General features: G+C 44.1%; 1 protein-coding gene across 1 annotated transcript in view; it reads right to left on the minus strand.

Moving 5' to 3' along the window:
* Positions 1 to 22,496, minus strand: part of stk39 (serine threonine kinase 39) — a 51,501-nt gene extending 29,005 nt beyond the window's left edge. Inside the window, exons 1-10 of the mRNA XM_083641980.1 lie at positions 22,315 to 22,496; positions 20,457 to 20,569; positions 19,017 to 19,125; positions 15,520 to 15,658; positions 14,785 to 14,840; positions 11,261 to 11,370; positions 10,919 to 11,020; positions 10,302 to 10,435; positions 10,142 to 10,190; positions 6,902 to 6,967 (exon numbers count right to left, since the gene is read on the minus strand). Of these exons, the coding sequence (XP_083498106.1) occupies positions 6,902 to 6,967; positions 10,142 to 10,190; positions 10,302 to 10,435; positions 10,919 to 11,020; positions 11,261 to 11,370; positions 14,785 to 14,840; positions 15,520 to 15,658; positions 19,017 to 19,125; positions 20,457 to 20,569; positions 22,315 to 22,426 (990 nt within the window). The 5' untranslated portion in view covers positions 22,427 to 22,496. The remainder of the gene's footprint in view (positions 1 to 6,901; positions 6,968 to 10,141; positions 10,191 to 10,301; positions 10,436 to 10,918; positions 11,021 to 11,260; positions 11,371 to 14,784; positions 14,841 to 15,519; positions 15,659 to 19,016; positions 19,126 to 20,456; positions 20,570 to 22,314) is intronic.
* Between the last annotated feature and the right edge of the window lie 674 nt (positions 22,497 to 23,170).

The following is a 23,170-nucleotide window of genomic DNA, read 5'->3' on the forward strand; positions in this document are numbered from 1 at the left end:
AACAGCCGAAGAGAGGGAAAGCGTGGGAGACATTGATTGGACAGGGATAAAGGGGGCGTGCATATTTATGAATGGCTGATGTAACCTGAACAGGGTGTTGCTGCAGGGGGAGAGAGAGATGAATGGAAAGGAACAATGGATTAGTGAATGGGATGGTTCAGACATTGACTAGAGAAGTAGTCTTCATTATTGAAAACAGTCAGAGACATTATTTGCCTCTGACTCACATTCAAATGGTAGCTACTGGCATGAGTGTCATTAGGCTTACTACTTTAGTGAAAGTGACATACACAACAGTATAAAACTCGAATTATCAATCATCAGAGCCAAGACTTGAACTTGGTTAAACGTGAATATTAATGTTAAAAATGCAGTTGGTACTGGCTTAAGGCTCATTTATACTCCATTTTCATACGAAAATAAATGCGTCCGTTCCAAACGGTGTAATCGTCACTGCCCACATACTTCCATGCGTCTTTCACGTTGGTATCATGTTAAGCAATACATCCACCAGCGGGCAGTAGAGAGTCAAATGTGTGAGCGTGTGTGTGTGTGGTTCTGCAGCGTTTCATGCGTCTCCGTAAGCTCTCAGAGGACGGACAGAAAACGCACAAAATGAAGGCAGAGTACGGACAGAAGGCTCTGTCTGTCTCCGTCTTTAACGTCGAGTATAATTGGGCCTTTAACAATGTCAAGCAGATGAGTATGGCAGAGTCATTGGTACATGTAAAGCCTGTGATTAATCGCAGAGCAGTTCCGTGGTCTGGGAGAAGGTTTAATTAAGGCAAGCTATGGAGGACAAGGCTAGTTCTCTGAGGTAAGGTATGAGGACACCGCAGTGAGACAGAAAAAGACAGCACACACAGCTGTAAGCCCCTAACACACCATCTAAGAGTCCCAGCTGGAGACCAGGGTGAAGTGAAGGAAGCACTTCTGTTGGTGTATTTCTCAGAACCTGACAGAGAACCCAGCCCCCCCCCCCAACTCTGCTCAGCCTCCTTGGACAAATCACACGCACAAATCAAATCCAACACTCCCTCGCACACAAACGCAGACAGCTGAGAAAATGATCCCATAGCAAATGCACAAAAACGCATGCTGCACATAATATACACATACTTGAATATGTATATAATAACATGAAGCGGCTGGACATAATATACACATACTTGAATATGTATATAATAACATGAAGCGGCTGCACATAATATACACATACTTGAATATGTATATAATAACATGAAGCGGCTGGACATAATATACACATACTTGAATATGTATATAATAACATGAAGCGGCTGCACATAATATACACATACTTGAATATGTATATAATAACATGAAGCGGCTGGACATAATATACACATACTTGAATATGTATATAATAACATGAAGCGGCTGCACATAATATACACATACTTGAATATGTATATAATAACATGAAGCGGCTGCACATAATATACACATACTTGAATATGTATATAATTACATGAAGCGGCTGCACATAATATACACATACTTGAATATGTATATAATAACATGAAGCGGCTGGACATAATATACACATACTTGAATATGTATATAATAACATGAAGCGGCTGCACATAATATACACATACTTGAATATGTATATAATAACATGAAGCGGCTGGACATAATATACACATACTTGAATATGTATATAATAACATGAAGCGGCTGCACATAATATACACATACTTGAATATGTATATAATAACATGAAGCGGCTGGACATAATATACACATACTTGAATATGTATATAATTACATGAAGCGGCTGCACATAATATACACATACTTGAATATGTATATAATAACATGAAGCGGCTGCACATAATATACACATACTTGAATATGTATATAATAACATGAAGCGGCTGCACATAATATACACATACTTGAATATGTATATAATAACATGAAGCGGCTGGACATAATATACACATACTTGAATATGTATATAATAACATGAAGCGGCTGCACATAATATACACATACTTGAATATGTATATAATAACATGAAGCGGCTGGACATAATATACACATACTTGAATATGTATATAATTACATGAAGCGGCTGCACATAATATACACATACTTGAATATGTATATAATAACATGAAGCGGCTGCACATAATATACACATACTTGAATATGTATATAATAACATGAAGCGGCTGGACATAATATACACATACTTGAATATGTATATAATAACATGAAGCGGCTGCACATAATATACACATACTTGAATATGTATATAATAACATGAAGCGGCTGCACATAATATACACATACTTGAATATGTATATAATTACATGAAGCGGCTGCACATAATATACACATACTTGAATATGTATATAATTACATGAAGCGGCTGCACATAATATACACATACTTGAATATGTATATAATAACATGAAGCGGCTGCACATAATATACACATACTTGAATATGTATATAATAACATGAAGCGGCTGCACATAATATACACATACTTGAATATGTATATAATAACATGAAGCGGCTGGACATAATATACACATACTTGAATATGTATATAATAACATGAAGCGGCTGGACATAATATACACATACTTGAATATGTATATAATAACATGAAGCGGCTGCACATAATATACACATACTTGAATATGTATATAATAACATGAAGCGGCTGGACATAATATACACATACTTGAATATGTATATAATAACATGAATGAAACCAAAGCAACCGAAAGCATCGGTGGCAACAACTGATAAAACATTGATTTGTGCATTCAAGTCAAATACCCCACATTTAGAAAGTAGGCTTCAGAAAAGTGTCCATGAAGCTCACAGTCGATATTCTATCATCACTTGTGTACTGGCCCACAGATGTGAACTCAATATCAATCATTCTCTATATTCCAGCATTCCATTATGTCACAGATCAATGACGCCAGCCCACCAGTTTTCTGGCTATCCAGTCCAGTCTGTATCTAATCTTTGACCAATACCAGCCTGCCGTTTTCCCTATTGGGAACTCTACAGCGGGTTTCAGGCTGCCCTCTGCTGGTTACTCAACGGATACATTTCTCTGTGTGTGTGTGTGTGTGTGTGTGTGTGGGGGGGTGGGGGTGGGGGGTATCTTTCTTTTTATATATATAAAAAAGACAAAATGTCTGCATCCCTTCCTCCGTTCATGCCTTGCTTCTTATCTTCCTCTCTCCCTTCATTAGATGAAGTATTCATTTGATATGACTTGGTTGGTGACGGCTGACTAGAGGATCTGCCATCTCCTGCTCATTCACTGCTATATTCTCAAGTAAGACTAGGGGGCCAATTAAAGAGTATCTGAATATTTAATATCTGAATATTTATTATGAGTCTCCTCTCTTGACGCCTACCCATGTTTTTAAGACGAGTTCTCATCATACGACATTTCTCTATCTTGTTTTTTTTTTTTCATCAAGTTAATAGTAAAACATAATCAGTGTATAGAAAAACTTGGTGTCATTGTCTATGATCCGGCCAAAACTTGGATTTTTTATTTATTTGTCAACTAAAAATAGAATTTCTTGCCTGTTACCCACGGGAAAGTGTTGCAATGTTTAACAAGAATATCACCGAGGAGACTGAAATTGAACAGAACAACAAGTCCCAGGCAGAGAGGGGCAGAGAGGTGAAGACATAAACCATGACAAGATGATCTGTAAAGAGAGGAGAGCGGGGTACTGAGGGGAGCTTGGAGATGAGATGATGTGTAAAGAGAGGACAGTGGGGTACTGAGGGGGAGCTTGGTATAAAGAGAGGAGAGTGGGGTACTGAGGGGGAGCTTGGTATAAAGAGAGGACAGTGGGGTACTGAGGGGGAGCTTGGTATAAAGAGAGGAGAGCAGGGTACTGAGGGGGAGCTTGGTATAAAGAGAGGAGAGCAGGGTACTGAGGGGGAGCTTGGTATAAAGAGAGGAGAGTGGGGTACTGAGGGGGAGCTTGGTATAAAGAGAGGAGAGCAGGGTACTGAGGGGGAGCTTGGTATAAAGAGAGGAGAGTGGGGTACTGAGGGGGAGCTTGGTATAAAGAGAGGAGAGCAGGGTACTGAGGGGGAGCTTGGTATAAAGAGAGGAGAGTGGGGTACTGAGGGGGAGCTTGGTATAAAGAGAGGAGAGTGGGGTACTGAGGGGGAGCTTGGTATAAAGAGAGGAGAGCGGGGTACTGAGGGGGAGCTTGGTATAAAGAGAGGAGAGCAGGGTACTGAGGGGGAGCTTGGTATAAAGAGAGGAGAGTGGGGTACTGAGGGGGAGCTTGGTATAAAGAGAGGAGAGCAGGGTACTGAGGGGGAGCTTGGTATAAAGAGAGGAGAGTGGGGTACTGAGGGGGAGCTTGGTATAAAGAGAGGAGAGCAGGGTACTGAGGGGGAGCTTGGTATAAAGAGAGGAGAGTGGGGTACTGAGGGGGAGCTTGGTATAAAGAGAGGAGAGCAGGGTACTGAGGGGGAGCTTGGTATAAAGAGAGGAGAGTGGGGTACTGAGGGGGAGCTTGGTATAAAGAGAGGAGAGCAGGGTACTGAGGGGGAGCTTGGTATAAAGAGAGGAGAGCAGGGTACTGAGGGGGAGCTTGGTATAAAGAGAGGAGAGCAGGGTACTGAGGGGGAGCTTGGTATAAAGAGAGGAGAGTGGGGTACTGAGGGGGAGCTTGGTATAAAGAGAGGAGAGTGGGGAACTGAGGGGGAGCTTGGTATAAAGAGAGGACAGTGGGGTACTGAGGGGGAGCTTGGTATAAAGAGAGGAGAGTGGGGAACTGAGGGGGAGCTTGGTATAAAGAGAGGAGAGTGGGGTACTGAGGGGAGCTTGGTATAAAGAGAGGAGAGTGGGGTACTGAGGGGGAGCTTGGTATAAAGAGAGGAGAGTGGGGTACTGAGGGGGAGCTTGGTATAAAGAGAGGAGAGTGGGGTACTGAGGGGGAGCTTGGTATAAAGAGAGGAGAGTGGGGTACTGAGGGGGAGCTTGGTATAAAGAGAGGAGAGCAGGGTACTGAGGGGGAGCTTGGTATAAAGAGAGGAGAGCAGGGTACTGAGGGGGAGCTTGGTATAAAGAGAGGAGAGCAGGGTACTGAGGGGGAGCTTGGTATAAAGAGAGGAGAGTGGGGAACTGAGGGGGAGCTTGGTATAAAGAGAGGAGAGTGGGGTACTGAGGGGAGCTTGGTATAAAGAGAGGAGAGTGGGGTACTGAGGGGGAGCTTGGTATAAAGAGAGGAGAGTGGGGTACTGAGGGGGAGCTTGGTATAAAGAGAGGAGAGTGGGGTACTGAGGGGGAGCTTGGAGATGAGATGATGTATAAAGAGAGGAGAGCAGGGTACTGAGGGGGAGCTTGGAGATGAGATGATGTGAAAAGAGAGGAGAGCAGGGTACTGAGGGGGAGCTTGGAGATGAGATGATGTGTAAAGAGAGGAGAGTGGGGTACTGAGGGGGAGCTTGGAGATGACGCATGTGGCTTCGAATACTTACTGGAAAGCTGACCTGTTTAATGATGGCTCCCATCCCATTCAGAGATGCCTGTGTTTGCCAGCCTAACCATCAACAAACCTGAATCTGACGCCACACTTCCACCACAGCCGCCTGGCTGTTTATTGACACCCTGCTCTGTGTGTGCGTCATGCTAACGTCATACACTAGAACACCATGTCCTCCATTTAACCCTCACCCAGGCAGTGAATTTCCACCCCTCCACCACCAGGGCCACTCTGCCTCCCGGCAATGACCCTACTCCGCTCCAATTTCTATCCTATCGGATTTGCCGATATCAGTCATGCGTGAATGCTGCTCTTGCGCCCAGTAAAGTGTGAGTGGGCAACTCATAGTGGGCAACTGAGCAAGCAAATGGAACGATAACATTAGGGGTGGGAATCACCAGATGCCCACGATACGATACTAAAACGATACTTGAGTCACGATACGATAGTATTGCGATATCGCCGATATTGCGATATATTGAATATTGCGATATTTCGATATATTGCGATTTCTTACTTTTTCAACTGCAAATGATGTCCCCAAAGGAAAACTTTGTCAACATCTGGTTTATATAAGAACAATTTTCCAGTCTGTACATCTGACTTCAACCATTTTATTGCAGCAACATTGTCAAGTAGACAGACCAACAACTTTGATAAAGTCATGTCATAGTTGCATGCACCTGACAAACTGAACTGTTTGTTACAGTCTACTTACAGTCCACCTTAACTGGATGTGTGTGTGTGGACTACTGTACTTAGGTAGTTTTTGAACAATGCAACTTCACTTCACTTGCACAAAACATCTTGTGCAGCCCATTCAGTAACTGGGGAATTTGTAAAATACTGTTATGACAAAACTGTTATTGTTAAAACAAAATGAAAATATGCTACCGTTTGTTTACTGCTGGCCGTGGAACTAAAGTTTTTAGCAGCCCGGTGGCCTTTTTCTTTTTGCAATATCAATACTTGGTGTCCAAATATCGATACAATATCGTCAGGCAAAATATCGCGATACTATGGTGTATCGATTTTTTCCCCCACCCCTAGATAACATGCACCTTTCTGTTACAGAATGCTAACCACTAACATTTAATCCCATTTGTCTCTGGTGTGCCACATGCAGTGAGCAGCTTTGAGGAGCACCGACGCAGGCCTTCTCAGCGGCACATCCATTCTGCTTGACTGCTATGGTTCCAGCAGTGGCCCCATATTTGCACACAATCCACACAACAGTTTTGGCCATAAAGTGTTGGAGGTGCTGACGTTTGTGTTGACTGTAAATGCAACATACTGCGGGAGAGGGAGTCGCACTCTGACATAATGTGTTCATATGTTTAGTCAATAATGGAGTTAGTTTACAGGGAAGGTTTGCTGAGACGTACCTTCTTAGCTCTCTGGGCAATCTTTGGTGCGCGACACAGAAGCTTTTCAACGAGATACTCTCTGTTCTGCAAGAGAAGATCAAGCCATTCATCAGAATCTAATCGTTAAAATCCAAACACCAGAGTCCATCAGTAGACTCACTTCTCTAAAGTAGACAGCAGCTGAGGCTGCATCCCATACGTGACTTAGGTAACATTACACCAGGGGTGCCCAATAGACCCTTCTCACGGGGGCCATTTTGTGTCGAAAAGGCAGGGTAAACACAGGTGCAAGCAAAACACTACTGAGGGTTTCCAGGTTCCATGATTGGAATTTGGAAACCCTCATTAGTGTTTTGCTTGCACCTGTGTTTATTCTGCCTTTTCGACACAAAATGGCCCCCGTGAAAAGGGTCTATAGGTAGATTGTGATCTACCGGTAGATCTCGGGCCATCAATTAAGCCCCAGCTTGCCAAAGAAATCCAAAATGTATTATTTTAATTGTTTTATTTGTAATGCATAAACTAAATCCCACTCATGTATTCACCTTATGTTCAGACCTTACAGTGGACCAAATTCTTCCGGGTCCTTTTAACACTTCCGGCGGTCACGGCGCAAAATAAAAGAGTTGTTTTTGGAGCGGACAGTGAAGGGATAAAATAAATAACGTAGCCTACTACTTTGAGCCGGTACACAGCAAGCAAGCGAGTATCCACTGTTAGCCAGGTCAGATAACGTTATCGTTGACAATGACGAGCACTTTCTTGTAAAACATACCTGGACTCCAACAAAGAAAGCTTCAGATAGTTGTCTCTCCTCCGAGGCAGCGCGATAGCAGCGCGAGCCATTAACGTCAATAAAGACCCGCAGACGTTAACGTAATTCCCTGGAATGCGAGACTTAACGAGCCAGTTACATGGCGTTGCATTCTTAGACATTGCCATTTGCTTTTATTTGGTATGTTACATACAATTTGCTAAATTATTAGTTAATTCAGAGTTAGATGATATTGGAGCAGCGCAGCCATTTTTTTATTTTTTTATTATTATTTTTAGCCGGAAGTTTTGATACGGCCACACAAGAGAGAGCAGAAAGTCAGGGTAGTCGCGCCAAGGCAGCCAAGTAGGCCAAGCCGGGAAGCGCCAAGCTAAATTCTAATGTACCAAGATCGAAGGCCCGACCGAGTTGGGAGCGCCTGCCGCAAATAGTCGTTAGCCGCTAAAAGGTCGAAGGCCGGAAAAGTACAATCGCGAAGCGCCAAGGCGGCCAGGTAGGCTAAGCTGGGAAGCGCTATCGCGAGGTGCCCGACCGAGTTGGGAGCGCCAGCCGCAAATAGCTGTAAGTCGCTAAAAAGGTCGAAGGCAGGAAAAGTACAATCGTGAAGCGCCAAGGCGGCCAGGTAGGCTAAGCTGGGAAGCGCTATCGCGAGGTGCCCGACCGAGTTGTGAGCGCCAGCCGCAAATAGCTGTAAGTCGCTAAAAAGGTCGAAGGCAGGAAAAGCAAGATCGAAGGCCCGACCAAGTTGGGAGCGCCAGCCGCAAATAGCTGTAAGTCGCTAAAAAGGTCGAAGGCCGGAAAGTACGATCGCGAAGCGCCAAGGCGGCCAGGTAGGCCAAGCTGGGAAGCGCTATCGCGAGGTGCCCGACCGAGTTGGGAGCGCCAGCCGCAAATAGCTGTAAGTCGCTAAAAAGGTCGAAGGCAGGAAAAGTACAATCGTGAAGCGCCAAGGCGGCCAGGTAGGCTAAGCTGGGAAGCGCTATCGCGAGGTGCCCGACCGAGTTGGGAGCGCCAGCCGCAAATAGCTGTAAGTCGCTAAAAAGGTCGAAGGCAGGAAAAGCAAGATCGAAGGCCCGACCAAGTTGGGAGCGCCAGCCGCAAATAGCTGTAAGTCGCTAAAAAGGTCGAAGGCCGGAAAGTACGATCGCGAAGCGCCAAGGCGGCCAGGTAGGCCAAGCTGGGAAGCGCTATCGCGAGGTGCCCGACCGAGTTGGGAGCGCCAGCCGCAAATAGCTGTAAGTCGCTAAAAAGGTCGAAGGCCGGAATAGTGCAATCAACTACTGGCGCCTGCAGATCTCAATTAACCTCCGGTAATCAGATCTTCCTTTTGGGGGATCTCCTAGCCCATGCAGGCGCCCTCCTCTGCCTCAAGAGCAGCGCCACTGGCCAATGGAGTCAAGCGCCAAAGCATTTGCCATGCACGCCGATTGCTAAATAAAGTTTGTCTAATCCTACCAACTGGCCTCTCCTGATTGAAGTGAGGTCTCCAGACCATAGTTCAAGCAGAAGGCCACTCACGCGTAATCCGATCTCAACGTGGTCAAAAATCCTAGTATGACGTCTGCTATGACGTCAAACATGAGGTCAGTTAATCCTCATATATATAGCAAGGGTTCTACGTCACCTCTCTCTCTCTGGCCGATCATAGCAGCAGCAGCCCACGGCAGTCCATCTCCCTTGAAGCCGGCCTCCGAAGCGTTGTTTTGCCCCACCCACCTCCCCAGTCCACCAAAACAACGCTTCGGAGGCCGGCTTCAAGGGAGATGGACTGCCGTGGGCTGCTGCTGCTATGATCGGCCAGAGAGAGAGAGGTGACGTAGAACCCTTGCTATATATATGAGGATTAACTGACGTCATGTTTGACGTCATAGCAGACGTCATACTAGGATTTTTGACCACGTTGAGATCGGATTACGCGTGAGTGGCCTTCTGCTTGAACTATGGTCTGGAGACCTCACTACTGTAGCTAAACTTGCAAATAAATGGTTTCTTTTACATAGCTGACATTCAAAGTGAACATCTTTTCCTGTCTCTGAATTGTAAGATTTTAGATATTACTGTGAATTATCATTACATAACATTACAAATAACTTACATTTAAAACATTTTGAAATGTACAGTCATTATTTTACAGACAAGGCAACAATATAGCATATTGCATAAGGCACCATAGCTGTGAGTCATGATTTACGACAGTATAGACTCGGTAGGATTTAAGGTTGGCCATATTTTTCTGAGGGGGTTGGATCTAATCTCATAAACTGCTTTTGTGTTATTTATGTACTTTGGTATTGCCATTATTTCTGCAATAGTATATATTTTCCGATCAATACGATTTAATACTACATTTGTTTGATATGTGTTTTAATGCATCTTATTAAGTATAACCACACAGGGCGGAACGATTGGTGAGCTGAATAGACGATAGGATGTATACCAATATCAAAGATGGCTACTCAAATAGTGAGATGTAGCTCTCATACCTTGGCCTTTTGGAAGAATTTACACTTCAAAAGTTCTGCTGCTGCAGGCCTAGAGATGGAGAAAACACATTCACCAGGAAATGCATCACAACACAACACTCGCATCTATAATAGCATCTGCTCTCTTTGAAATATTTGTTACGTGGAATACGGAGCCAACCTTTTGGTAGGGTCCTTCTGAAGGCACATAGTTATTAGCTTTCTAAAGGATTTGCCATATTTCTTGAGCGTTTCCTTGTCCTCCACACCTGTGTCTAGGGTGGGTGGATCATTCTGTAAGGTAAGCATTAAGACCTGCAAAGACAGGAACAAATGCTCAGAGTCATCCCCATAATTCAATAAGATAAAAACAAAATTGTTGGTGAAATTGAAACAGAAATGGAAATGACTTATAGAATAAATCTTGTGAAGAGTAAATGCAATGGGCTTCCTTAGATAAAGCTGTCTCTGGATTGGATGTATGGCTGCATTTTTCCCAAGTCTACCCATTAATTCAGCCTACAGTATGAGTGTATCTGAAAGCAATGCAATGCACTCAAAATGTGTATGGTTGTGGCCTAAGGGCTTCTAATCATTAGGTATTTTAACATATTGTCAAATAAAATGCATTCATTCATTCAAGTGGGTCTAAGAGCATGTAAGTGTGCAGCAAACCAAGAGTTTTTTTTACTTAGTTAGTTTTTAGGCATTTTGTCAACACCTGTAAATGCTATAGCCCTGCTTAGGACACCATGCTCTTGATTAAATGACACCCAACTAGGCAGTCGGAACACTCACCTTCATAGGAGGGTATCGGTGATAGGGTGCAGACCCTGTGGCTAACTCTATGGCTGTAATTCCAAAACTCCATATGTCGGCTTTGAAATCATAGCCTCGTACCTGTGGGTTTGGCATTTCAACAGTTAATGAATGAATCTTGGAAGCTTGGTGTAGAGGTTATGGCCTCCGTGGTTGCCATGTCATCAGATACACCAAATTAGCTGCCTGTTATTTATGGATTAGAATGAGCCTAAAACAGAAAGAAGCTCACATGCACAGGCACATAAATATAACACGTGTTTGAGATATACAATGTCATTAGCAACTGCCTATGTCTGTGAATTATACAGTTGGACTCACCTGTTCCATCACCTCTGGTGCCATCCAGCACGGTGTGCCAACAAAGGTCTTTCGCACTTTGTTTCTGGTCACATCTCCTCCCGTGGATAGAAATGCACTTACTCCAAAATCTTGAACACAAATAATACCATGTTTTATATATATCAGAGCTAATAGAGAGACATTTGGGTAGGCTGCATGGTGTGTGTTGTGAACACAGATGCAGCCCGGACATTTCAGCTAATTGCATTAGCCAAACATAAAACAAAGATTGTGTATTTTCCTAATTTAAGACTGTGTTCAATCAGTTTTATGACAGATCCTATTTCAGAACTGCAGATTGGATAGTAAATATTGTACTGGCAGACAGCAAAGAAATTGCCTGGATGCAGCCCCGTGGATCGGCCATTTTCATTTTCACTCATATTGACTTGTTAACCATGTCCGCATTTGGCCAATATTGAGATTTTAATCAATATCGGATAGCTTCTAGCCATGTTGTCCACTGATATGATGGAGGTTCCTTCCTGAATGCAGCTACAGAAAAACGGTCTGTAAAACTTCCGATGATTTTTCTTCTTTGCATACGGTATTCTATATTTCAGTCAGTAAATCAGTGTAAGCAGAGATGGATAATTTAGAGACACTGCACTCCAGGCTCCGCCAAAGGAATGGTACTCTTCTGGTCTCCTAAATGGGCGTGGTCAGCTCTCCCCTTAAAGTGTTGTGCTGACTTAGCAAGCTAACTTGAGCTAGAGTGAGTTCCCAAACTCCACACACACCACTCATATAAACACAAAGCTGCCCCTTATTAGCTCAATCTAGTTGTAACTAAGATAAGATATTCGCTTTAAAAAAGTAATTTTTCCAACCACAGATTTAGCTACTACATCAACGAACTTCACATGTAGCTTTAGCTAATCGCTCCCTGCTAACGTGAGCTCCTGTTGCCAAATCTCCCGAGAGTGTGTTGCTGAGACAGAGACAGGTCTTGAAAAAAAATTATTGGTTTGTCTGAAAAATGCCAGAATGTTCAGAAGATACAGTATGTGGCTTGCGGAAAATGGGCCCAATATTTACTTTGCTTATTATGGGGTTAAAGAATCAGTCATAATCTGAGATCACGTTCACTTCTCCCATTGACTCAATTATACTCGGGAGTCAGGACCTGGAGCAAGTCTCCTAAGGGGGCGTGGCAGTGTCAAACCATGGGTAAAACCCACGTGACACAAATACCTGTACTGGAAGTGACTGGAAGTTGCAGTGTCTCTATATTGAAAAGTCTCTGGTGTAAGTCAGTAAATTAATTCCCAGAGTTCCCCGTAACATTTAATTGGATGGGTCACACTGCCTTAAAGAGCTGCGGTAACCATCAAATAATTGTAATAGTCTGAGTTTCAATGAAGACTTTTAATGTAATTTAAATGCTGTTTCAGAGGATTTTTCCATGCTGCAAACTAAGAGATAGATATGTAATATTGGCACAAAATATTAGCAAATAGCAGCTGTAAGATAAAAGTGATATTGGCATTGGCTTCAAAAACTCTGGTTGAACCCTATTTAGTATTAGTATTATGTCAACATTTAACACATTGAGTGCCAGCGACGCCATATGGCGTCATTAGAAATTTACCGTAGGCTGCCAGCGACGCCAGATGGCGTCAATAACTCGAAATTGTTTTTTTGACGGGGGGGTGTCGATCTATGCCTCTTACATCGCCTCTTACAATATGAGAGCTATTGAATGTGTCTAACCTATTTTACAGAACCCTTAGGTGGCGACAGCGCACTCCAGATGAGAGAAAGTAAAGTAAAACACACAGAAGAAGTCGTTGGGGAAAAGGAAATCGCATCGCATCCGTCCGTATGCAGCTGCTTCATTGAAGCATAACGTAGCTGTGCCCCTGCAGCAGCCAATCTGCTGTCACAATTGAGCACCTCCTGTCCGCTGCAACAGCCCATTCGCATGATCAGCCGTGGAGTTCTCAACTGGAAGCTGGTGACATACACGCGGCTGTAAAAAAGCTGGATCTAGCGGACTTTTCAGTGCTGAGCACACGCAGAGCAAACGCACTCACAGCAGAGCCGAGCAGAGCAGAGAGATACTCCTCCCACAACGGGGGGGGGGGGGGGGGGGGGGAGGGGGGGAGGTGGGGCACGCAGGACACTACAGCATACAACAGACCCAGGCAGCTGCAGCATTACATCAGAAAATATTAGCAATGAGTCAATGATGTGCTTGAAATGCTTCCTTTCACAAAAGGGTAATTATCTCAGCTCGTAGAAAAAAAGGGCTGTTTTTGGTCAAATCAAGCTATCTTCTCCGGCTCATAACTAAAGAACGGAAAATGGGATCAATAAACTTTTTTTTGCAGGTGATAGAAGAGAGTCTCATCGTTATTTGTGCGTGTTCAGTGTTTACATAGTAATTATTAAAGAAATTATATGACTGTTTTAAAATGCATTGCGGCCTATGTGGCACAGTACAGCACCTTTTGCCCAAGGGCCGTGGCACTCAAAGTGTTAAAGTCGAGGTGAACCCGTTCGTCACGTGCATCTGAGTCCGTTTCAGACTGAAAACAAATTGAGAGGCGGACCATATACGGTGTCGATGATTTGATTTGACAATTCTGTCGACTGGCTTTGGCATCGGCCAATCCTGCCGTGTTCCACCCCCAAATCGGGTGGGATTCAGCGTGTTGTCGTGCTACGCCAGTGGGATCCGCGGAGCACCAGGCAGCCACCGGCTCGTGCGGAGCGAGCGGACAATCCGATGCATGGGTGCTGCCCGCCCGCCTGGGATCTCCGAGAGACGACCCCTGACAGCCAGGGAGGCTGTCAGACTCGGAGGCGCACGCCATTATCGTTATAAATGTAAATAATATTCCTGGAATGCGCGTTTTAACGAGCCAGTTACATTTCTTTGCATTCTTAGATATTATAGTTTTTGTTTTTTGTTCATGTTTCATACAATTGGCCATGTTAGTAGTTAGTTTATGGGATAGGAATTCTGCCAGATGACAGGCACTAGGCGCCATTTTCTACTTCATTTGGAAGAGAAAATTATCCTGAAATGAAGATTTGATTGACAGCTGCATGTCGTGATATGATTGGTTGATATGGGGTAGAAATTTGATAGTACTAGGTGACGTCAGCAAACTGTACATTACTGTTATCAATGAAATCTTGAAAAATGAACTTTTGATGTGAAAAAGTGTGAAAAACTAAAGAAATTAGATTGTTGTGATTTGTTTGGCATACATTATTAAATAGGTGCACTGCATACCCAGGTATTTGAACTAAAAGAAAAGAAAAATCATTTTTGGGTTCAGCTCGACTTTAAGTAAGTGTTATCAGTCCCCATGCGAGGCTGGTTTGAATTATGGCGACAAAAAAAAGTTAATCTGATTTGAAAATACTGTTCTTCATCAGTTAATTAAAATGAATCCAGGATCTAGGCCTGCAGGCTTTTGACACAGTGTGCCACCGTCTTCAACTAAACAGAAAGGCTGAGTAAGAGAGAGAGGTGCCAAGCTCCAACACACCTGCAATCTGGATAGATCCATCTTCTCCCAGTAGGATGTTCCCAGCTTTCACATCCCTGAGGTCAACCAAACACACAAACACAGTCACACAAACACAGTCACACAAACACAGTCACACAAACACAGACACACAATGTGATTGTGGCATAGCATTGATTCTTCCATGCGTGTGAATGAGTCTCACAGCCCACTGCCTCAGGGGCCAATCAAGGTTTAGGCCTGGTTCCACTGACCTTGACATCCAGGGAATTTAGAGAACACAACTAGACTGCCGGTCAATAAATGCAATTGTATGAAATGTATTAAAGTTATGGGGGCACGGTGGCGCAGTGGTAGCGCTGTCGCCTCACAGCTAGAAGGTGCTGGGTTTCGATTCCCACCCGGGACGCTGTGAGCGCAGAAGGAGTGCGTGCCCGTCCGCATGTCCTCGAGTGCCCACCGCCTGGGTGGGGTCGTCAAAAAGGGCCTTTCTGTGTGGAGTTTGCATGTTCTCCCCGGGGGTTTACCCCCTTTTGATGAGCCAACTTTGGCAGTGGGCACTGAGGACACGGGGATGGGGTTAACGCCCACAGCGTCCCAGGTGTGAATCGAACCCAGGACCTTCTTGCTGTGAGGCGACAGCGTTTACCACTGTGCCACCGTGCCCCTGGCACCAAACTGTGAGTCAGACTGTGAACTAAGCAGTAATTTTCAGTTCTGACAAAGTGATTTAATCAATTAAAAACACATGTTTACCTGTGAATTTGTCCGTTTCTGTGCAGGTAGTCCAGGCCTTCCAGGACTTCTTTTAGTATGGTGGAGATGATGGGCTCATCTAGAACTCCATTTTTGTGCTCCTCTTTGTTTGTGTGCTTTATTATATCCAGCATTGAGCCTACAAAGACATGATAGACAAACAAGAAGTGCTGTGTTCATTTATCACCTACTTCCTCATTGCGCGGCTCGCGAGACGCTGGCGGCTCTCGAAGCTTTAGTTGGCGGCTCTAAGGAATTTTGTAAAAAAAAAAAAAAAATTGTTGTTTTTTTTACCCCCCCTGCTCTCCTCAAAATTTCAATAAACCTTTATGGCATATTATTACAATACAACAATACTGGTGTTGACAGTAATAGAAGGTGCCAAATCATTCAAAACAATAAGCATTTTGCTTTTAGGAGTATTGTGTGCAGTGCTGTTCCAAAACGTGTCAACGTGTGTCGTTGCCTGCGAAACGCACATCCCATAATACAAGTGTTCGCATCGCATCCCATAATAGTATGATGATACTTGGGGTACCATTGCGAACATAGATGTGAACAGGTTAGCTAAAAGTTTAGCGTCGCCAGCGACGGCCCCCATCGTTGCGGTCGGGCTACGTTTCGAAATCCCTCCAGGCCTGAAAGATTTTCTAGGGGAAACTGGTATATATATATGGGTGTGTGTGTGTGTGTGTGTGTGTGTGTGTGGAAAACAATCAAACAAAAAAATGGTAGGCAGATGTGCTTGGTTGGGGTGGCTTTTGGTGTTTTGCGGTAAAAGTGGCTCTCCTATTGACTTTGTCCTGCCAGTGCGGCTCTCATCGAAGAAATAGTGAGGATCACTGATTTATCACATACTAATGGGCAACACAAATCTGCTAAAAGCTCCATTGACTCATCGCTTGCCAAATATCTATGACCAGGATACAAATGATTACAATGTATTTTACTTGCTTGTTTTTCCTTAATCGATGCGACATGAGAGGCAGTGCATTAACGTGAGTAACGTTATTGCTCTTAAAACAGGCACTTTATTTACCATAGCATGTGACTTTGAGCGCGCTCTGCTGCTCCCACACAACAGCACTACACAGCCTACTTCAAATGCTGCGGTGAAAAACTACATTAAGTGTTACAATGTTGCTTTTTTCACATGCATAAGAAGAAAACAGATTACCATTCACAAGGACACAAAGTAGCTAGCGGCTAGTGGTTGACATGCTGGCAAGGCAGCTCTGGTTTTGAATACTTTTTTCAGCAATCATTTAATTTCATGCCAACCGTCTTTTTTTTTGCCCACTAGAGTTCAATAAGGATTTGTGATAATGAATTTTGTAGTCATTATAGTTATATTATAGTCATTATTGTAGTCATGTTTAAGCTCTGTGTGACAACCTTCAATGATGAGAAAGCCAGGTTATACTGAATGACATCATGGCCTGCCCTACAACATGATCTGTCCTCATAGAGATAGAAATGGTATTTTACCCACTTTAAGGTGTAGTCTTCCAAGCTGTCAGTCTTTCTATAGAAGAGTTGTTCATAATGAGGCCACCTTTACAAGTTCTATGAACCACTCGCACCAAGAGGGAGCTTCTGTCTTTTTACACGCCCTCAGTAAAGTCTGTCTATATCCACCATTATGGCTATTTGGATCAGTTCTGCATTTCCACAGTCTTTCACAACTAGTGGGTCACCCAACACATAGAACCTGGGAGAAAACTCAAAGTCATTGCTAGTTAGGGTTGTCAACCAAATAGCCATCGCGATGGTCCCACAGTGAAACATCGCGATGGACGATGACATCGTCGTTGATTGGGGAAGGGGGGGGGGGGGGGTTAATTAATGATTTATGAAGTCGTTGCGGTGCCGTTTGACTGCGTCGCACGTTCACGTTTACAACAGGACAGCTGAGCTCTACATGAAGTGAGAGACCAGCGGGCTTGGATAGGCTACTACTACAGCACAGAGCCAGGCGACTCAAACAGTAGGCTATACTGAAAAGTCCAAAACAAATAACGTTACAGGTGCTGACCAACAACGTGTGTGTGTTGAATTTAACTAGCTGGCAGAAAACGGCGGAAACGTTAGATTCATGTGGGCTCAGTTTTGAACATATTACATGAAGAGAGAAACACAGCAGCAGCAGTGAAGCGACTTCATGGAAACAGGCGAGTTGAATTCACAGTTGTACACTTGTAACATTACTCACATTGGGCTGAAAACAAGAAACAACGTGAAGTTTCTTCTTTGTCTTAACATTTTCACAACAACACAACCGAGTCCGACTTCTGCTTATCCTCCCCTCCACCTCCTCCTCCTCCTCATCCTCCTCCTCCTCTCTGCTCTACCAGTGGCTCTACCGCTTCTCTGAAAACATTCATGATTAGTTCTGCCTGTGTTGCTCCTACTTGGTGCTTGTGCTGTATGTGTGTCATGTATTTTTGGTTTTGTTCTCTTTGTCATGTGTTTGTGTGTGGGACTGCTGCTGTCTTGCAAGACAAATTTCAGTGTGAACTGAGAATAAAGTATATCGTATCGTATCGTATCGTATTGTCTACAAACTGTATGATGCCGTCATCGTTAGGTGAACTGAAAAATCACAAAGTGAACTTGCTTGATTAACCAATACTGTGTGGAGGGCCGCATACAGTATATTTTGAGAGACAAGCCAAGGACCGTTTAAAATTGGTCTGCGGGCCACAATTGGCAATTGAACATGCCTGGTTATATAAATAAGCTCTATTTCTTGATTTGAGCCAACTGCTACATAAATGATCTATAACACATTTCACGAGACCTAATCAGCAGATAAAAGCACAAACTGCTTTCATTTAAAAGGGCGTTTAGAGTGTAGTGTAGTGATACTCAACTTGCGGCCCGGGTGCCAGATGCGGCCCGCGATAGGGTGCAGAGCGGCCCCCCCGACGTGAGATAAAGTGTGACTGAGCTCCAGCTAAACTGTCAAATAGCGCTGGCCAGGTACAAATATCAGTGTTTCCCATACATAAAGGAATTTGTGGCGGGCCGCCACAATAATATTTTGACCGCCACAATAAGATGTTGACCAAAAAAAAAAAAAAAAATTTTTTTTTACAGTGCACCTGAACGCAACATGCCCTGGCCCCTCGCCTTCTATCATTTCACGAAAGTGGCAAAGCAAGTTGAGTATCCCTGACCTATAGGGAGAAATTTAGTTTGTCATTGTAAACCCACAGCACAGTAATGATGACATGTTCTTCATAGATCTAGCCTTTTCATTTTGCTCTTAAGCTTTCTCAAAGTACACCAAATTCATGCATTTTACTTTAAAATGTTTAAAAAAATCTCTTTTATTTTTAAGGTTTGTTTATTAACTGGCCCCTGGTCTCCTGTCATTTTTTGCAAAAGTGGCCCTCGGGCAAAGCAAGTTGAGTATCCCTGGTGTAGTGTAATAATCACATTGACTGAGCAGAAACAGACATTTTGTTAGACACAGCTTGGCAGCTGAAGCTTACCACCGCTCAGAAGCTTCATGACTAACCAAAGTTCATCCTTCACTACAAACGAGGTGTAGTAGGTGACGACGTTTGGATGGTGGCACTGGCTCATCGCTTGAATTTCTTTCTATCAGGAGAGAAAAAAGACAAGATAGGAAAAATAAAATCTGATGCACTGAACAATATATTTCAAACAAATCTGTTTTTGTCACACCATCTGTTTCTTTGTAATAATACAAAACACGGTGCAGGTAGTTATTGGGTGTATGCAGCAATCCTGAAGTTAAATTCAATACCTTTTAAGACCTTTTTTTAAGACCCTTTCAATAGATTTGAAGACCTCAACGCCACTTTTGTCCCATCGGCGATTTGATCAATCACAAGTTTCATCACGATACGATATTGATAGATTCTTTGGACAACGATGCAATATTGGCTGATATCACAACGTCTGCCACGATACGATTTCGATTTCAATGCAGGGGTTTTGCGATGGATATGATACGGTACCATATGCCCATTCACACCATCAGCACAACAGCTACAAAATGTAATACCTCATCAAGTGGCGATTAAGACTTTTTAAGGGCATTAATTTCCCCTAAATTCATTGATCAACTTTTAATACTTTTCAACGGTCGGAGAGACGGCATCCGGTACGGGATGGGTTTTAGCACCCCAGCCTGGCTCTCTCGTGAGGGAGAAATCCACAAATGCTACGGATCAGCGTCCTGAAAATCTGCGTAAACATCGGCGCGGCCTGGGGTCCTTCAGGCTAGAGCGAGGTGCTCGTCGCAGGTGTATGACGTGCAGCGCACAGGCCTCCTTGAGGCATCCTCCCTGCCCATGGTACGGCAGGGTAGGATTGCCTTCTTCCACGGGAGGTTCTGGTGAGATGAAGGAGGAGCCCGGCCTGGAATCACCCCACAGGGCCTTAGACCTCCATGCGCCGAAGGTCTCACAATACTGCGGTGTAGCACTAAACTCTATTGCAGCGGATTGGGCGTGATCAACCCTTCCGCAGGCAACGTTGCAGACAGAGTAGGAAGGCTGATCCGTGAGCGGCTGCTTCTGGGACGCGGGTCGGGGTCGTAATCGGCCTCGGCTGGGTGTACTGGGCGAGGGTGTATGATGTTGACAGACCCGAAACACCCCACGACCCCAGTTAACATCACTGATGACGCGCCCCAGCGCATGCAGTAGTATGTATACTTGAACCAAAGACCCAAGAAGTGAATCGATAGATTGCCGTGCACACCCTACAAACAATCTTACATCAAAAAATGTATTACTACATACGACCTCTAAATATGCATTTCAAAAATATCAAATTTTCACCCGCTCGCACTTAAACAATAACAACGTGGATCAGAAGAAAAGTAGTAGAGCATCAGAGTGGTAAAGAAACACCGTGGGACGCAGGCTGCGAGAATAGCCCATATTTATTGTTGTACTCACCAGTAGCTCATCCATGCTGGTCTGGCATTTCTCCAGGTTGATTCTCTTTATGGCCACACGCTCCTGTCTGGGGGTACAGAGGGCCGCCTGCACCACAGCTGTGGCCCCGCTGCCTGGAAGACCAAGACATAAAACACATCACACTCAACTGGACGTGAGCTTGTCCCTTTGGGGGACGCCTCGTCATTATACAAAGGCTTTTCCCTTACTAATCTTTTTGCTTTTGTTTTGATTATCATGGTATTAATCGTTTATATGTGGTGGCTGGAAGATAAGATGATGATGACGACGACGACATAAGTTGAACTGAAGTAGCTTTTTAACATAATGGACCGTTTACTTGTTTAAAGGCTTCGTTAAAAACCAGGCCACGCTGGAGGCAGTGAAGCTGTGACACACAGCATCATAGGCTCATTGCTTGCCAGTTGTTAGTGACAGATAAGTAAGTAGAGCAAAGAGGAGATGGGACTGCTTAGCTACCGGCTGATTATGAGCACAGAGCACAGAGCCCAGGACTAACTAACTTGTCACCATCAGCGGTGCACAGCTGTAGCACACTGCAACTTATCAGCAATGATACGACTTTACTTTAAGCTGTCAGCGCATCCACACACCCAAAACACTGACGCAGGGTAAAAGCATTTGCCAAAAATACATCAATAACTTCCTTTTGTTTTTTTTTGCAAAATCAGGATTTTCATTGTTGTGCAAGAATTTGCCCTTGATGTCTTTCGCCTTTCATATTTCAAACATCATATTCCATGGATTATTGGGGTAACATTATAACTTGAATATATGAATTTACATTTTAAACAACACAGGATTTTGACCAAGTTGAGCTTTTTTCCTTCTTCAAATATGCAGAAAAGGGAATTTTAAGTGACAACAAAAGAAAATGTTTCCAAAGAAACGGCAAGTCCACAATCGTCAAAGAAATGCTGAAACAAAGTAAATCATGGTAACAATATCCAAAGCAGAGAGCTTGTTGATGAGGTAGGCTTGTCCACAGTGACCTAACAGTGGGTGAGCAGGTATAGAATGGCATCTCTTTCTCAAGGACACTTTAGCTTGACCCCATCACGACTCGACTCCTGTGGGGATTGAACCTGTGATGTTACAGGACGGTCGGTCACTCACTAACCACTTGTCCATCATGCTGCCTATTAATAATATAGCTAACACTAACACTAGAAGTAGGAGTCCTAGTGTAGTCCTAGTCTCCGACTACTATACTACTACCAATACTACCACTACTACTACTACTACTACTACTAATAATAATAATAAATAATCATAATAATACCTATTGATAATTAAATAATGTAAAATCTGTCAATAATCATAATCATAATCATAATTCTAATAATAATAATAATATCTACTTGTGAGGATGTGATAGGCTTACATCAGATAAACACCAATGAAATGATCTGTGATTTGTAATGGCTTATATAAACTGGACATGTGCCATAAATGGGCATCGCTCAGGCTCAGCAGCACACAGGGAATCTGTGGCTATCCTTCCGAAGCATTTAAAAAGCTCTTCAGGGCGGCATGTGACACGTCCACCCCGCGCAGTAAACGTCCACCCCGCGCAGTAATCCAGTATTCAACAGAAACAGAAAGACACATCTGCTGTTTCCGACAGAGACGCACCGGCCAGCGAGCTCCTGCTTGTTAACATCCGCATTGCAAAGAAGCATTGCTGGTCGGGACGCTGTTGCACAGTAAAATGCCGGTAGGCCCTCGCCGTCATTCACAGCTGACAGCCCGCTGTGCCTCGTGCCATGCCTATTCGTGATAAGATGTAAAGGGCTGCCCGGACCACCGCGTGGACTAGGGTACTCACGGTACTAACCTATGGCTTCCTGCAGCTCGTACGCCTCCCTGGTGATGGGCCAGCTGGCTGTCAGCGCCGCCGGCTGCTGCTGCGGGCTGACACGAGCCGGAGACTCGCCTTGCTCCGCCATGATGAGGAGGATGATGCTGCGCGAGCTGCAACACACACACACACACACTGACAGACACACACACACACGCGCGCGTGCGCGCGCGCACACACACACACACACGCACACACACACACGGTCAGTCAAATTTGACCTCACCTCCTCCTGACTACAAGTGTAATCTGCCTACTGCAGAGGGAGACTCTATACCGGCAGCGATGAAACACCCGGAAAATAACGGACCACACACACACACACACACACACACACACACACACACACACACACACACGGATATACACGCGCGCGCACGCACGCACGCACACGCACACACACACACACACACACACACACACACACACACACACACACACACACACGTATGCAGACACTCTCCACACAGCGTCATTCATTGTGTGTGATATAGAAATCGAATGTAGATTAGAGGAAGTATGCCATAAGCCATGCTATAAATGATATCTGAGCACTGGACAGTCAGACTAGGCTACATAGGCGGCGGATTCTTCAGAAGTCTATTCATTACATCATCTAATATTAAGTATATGGCCTATGCGTTTTCTGCTTTATAGTAGCCGACTTTCACTTACAGAGTAGGCTATGTTAACAGGAAGTTTTAGAAAAGCCAAAGGTGCAGATTTGTATCATTCCATAATAAACAAACTTTGTGTAGCTGTCTGGACTCACATATTATTAACCCCGCGAATTCAGCTGCTAGTAAGTTGTGTCACACAGTGATGGATGTAT

This window comes from Poromitra crassiceps, assembly GCF_964638095.1.
Source record: "Poromitra crassiceps genome assembly, chromosome: 8".
In the NCBI taxonomy this organism is placed as follows: Eukaryota; Metazoa; Chordata; class Actinopteri; order Beryciformes; family Melamphaidae; genus Poromitra; species Poromitra crassiceps.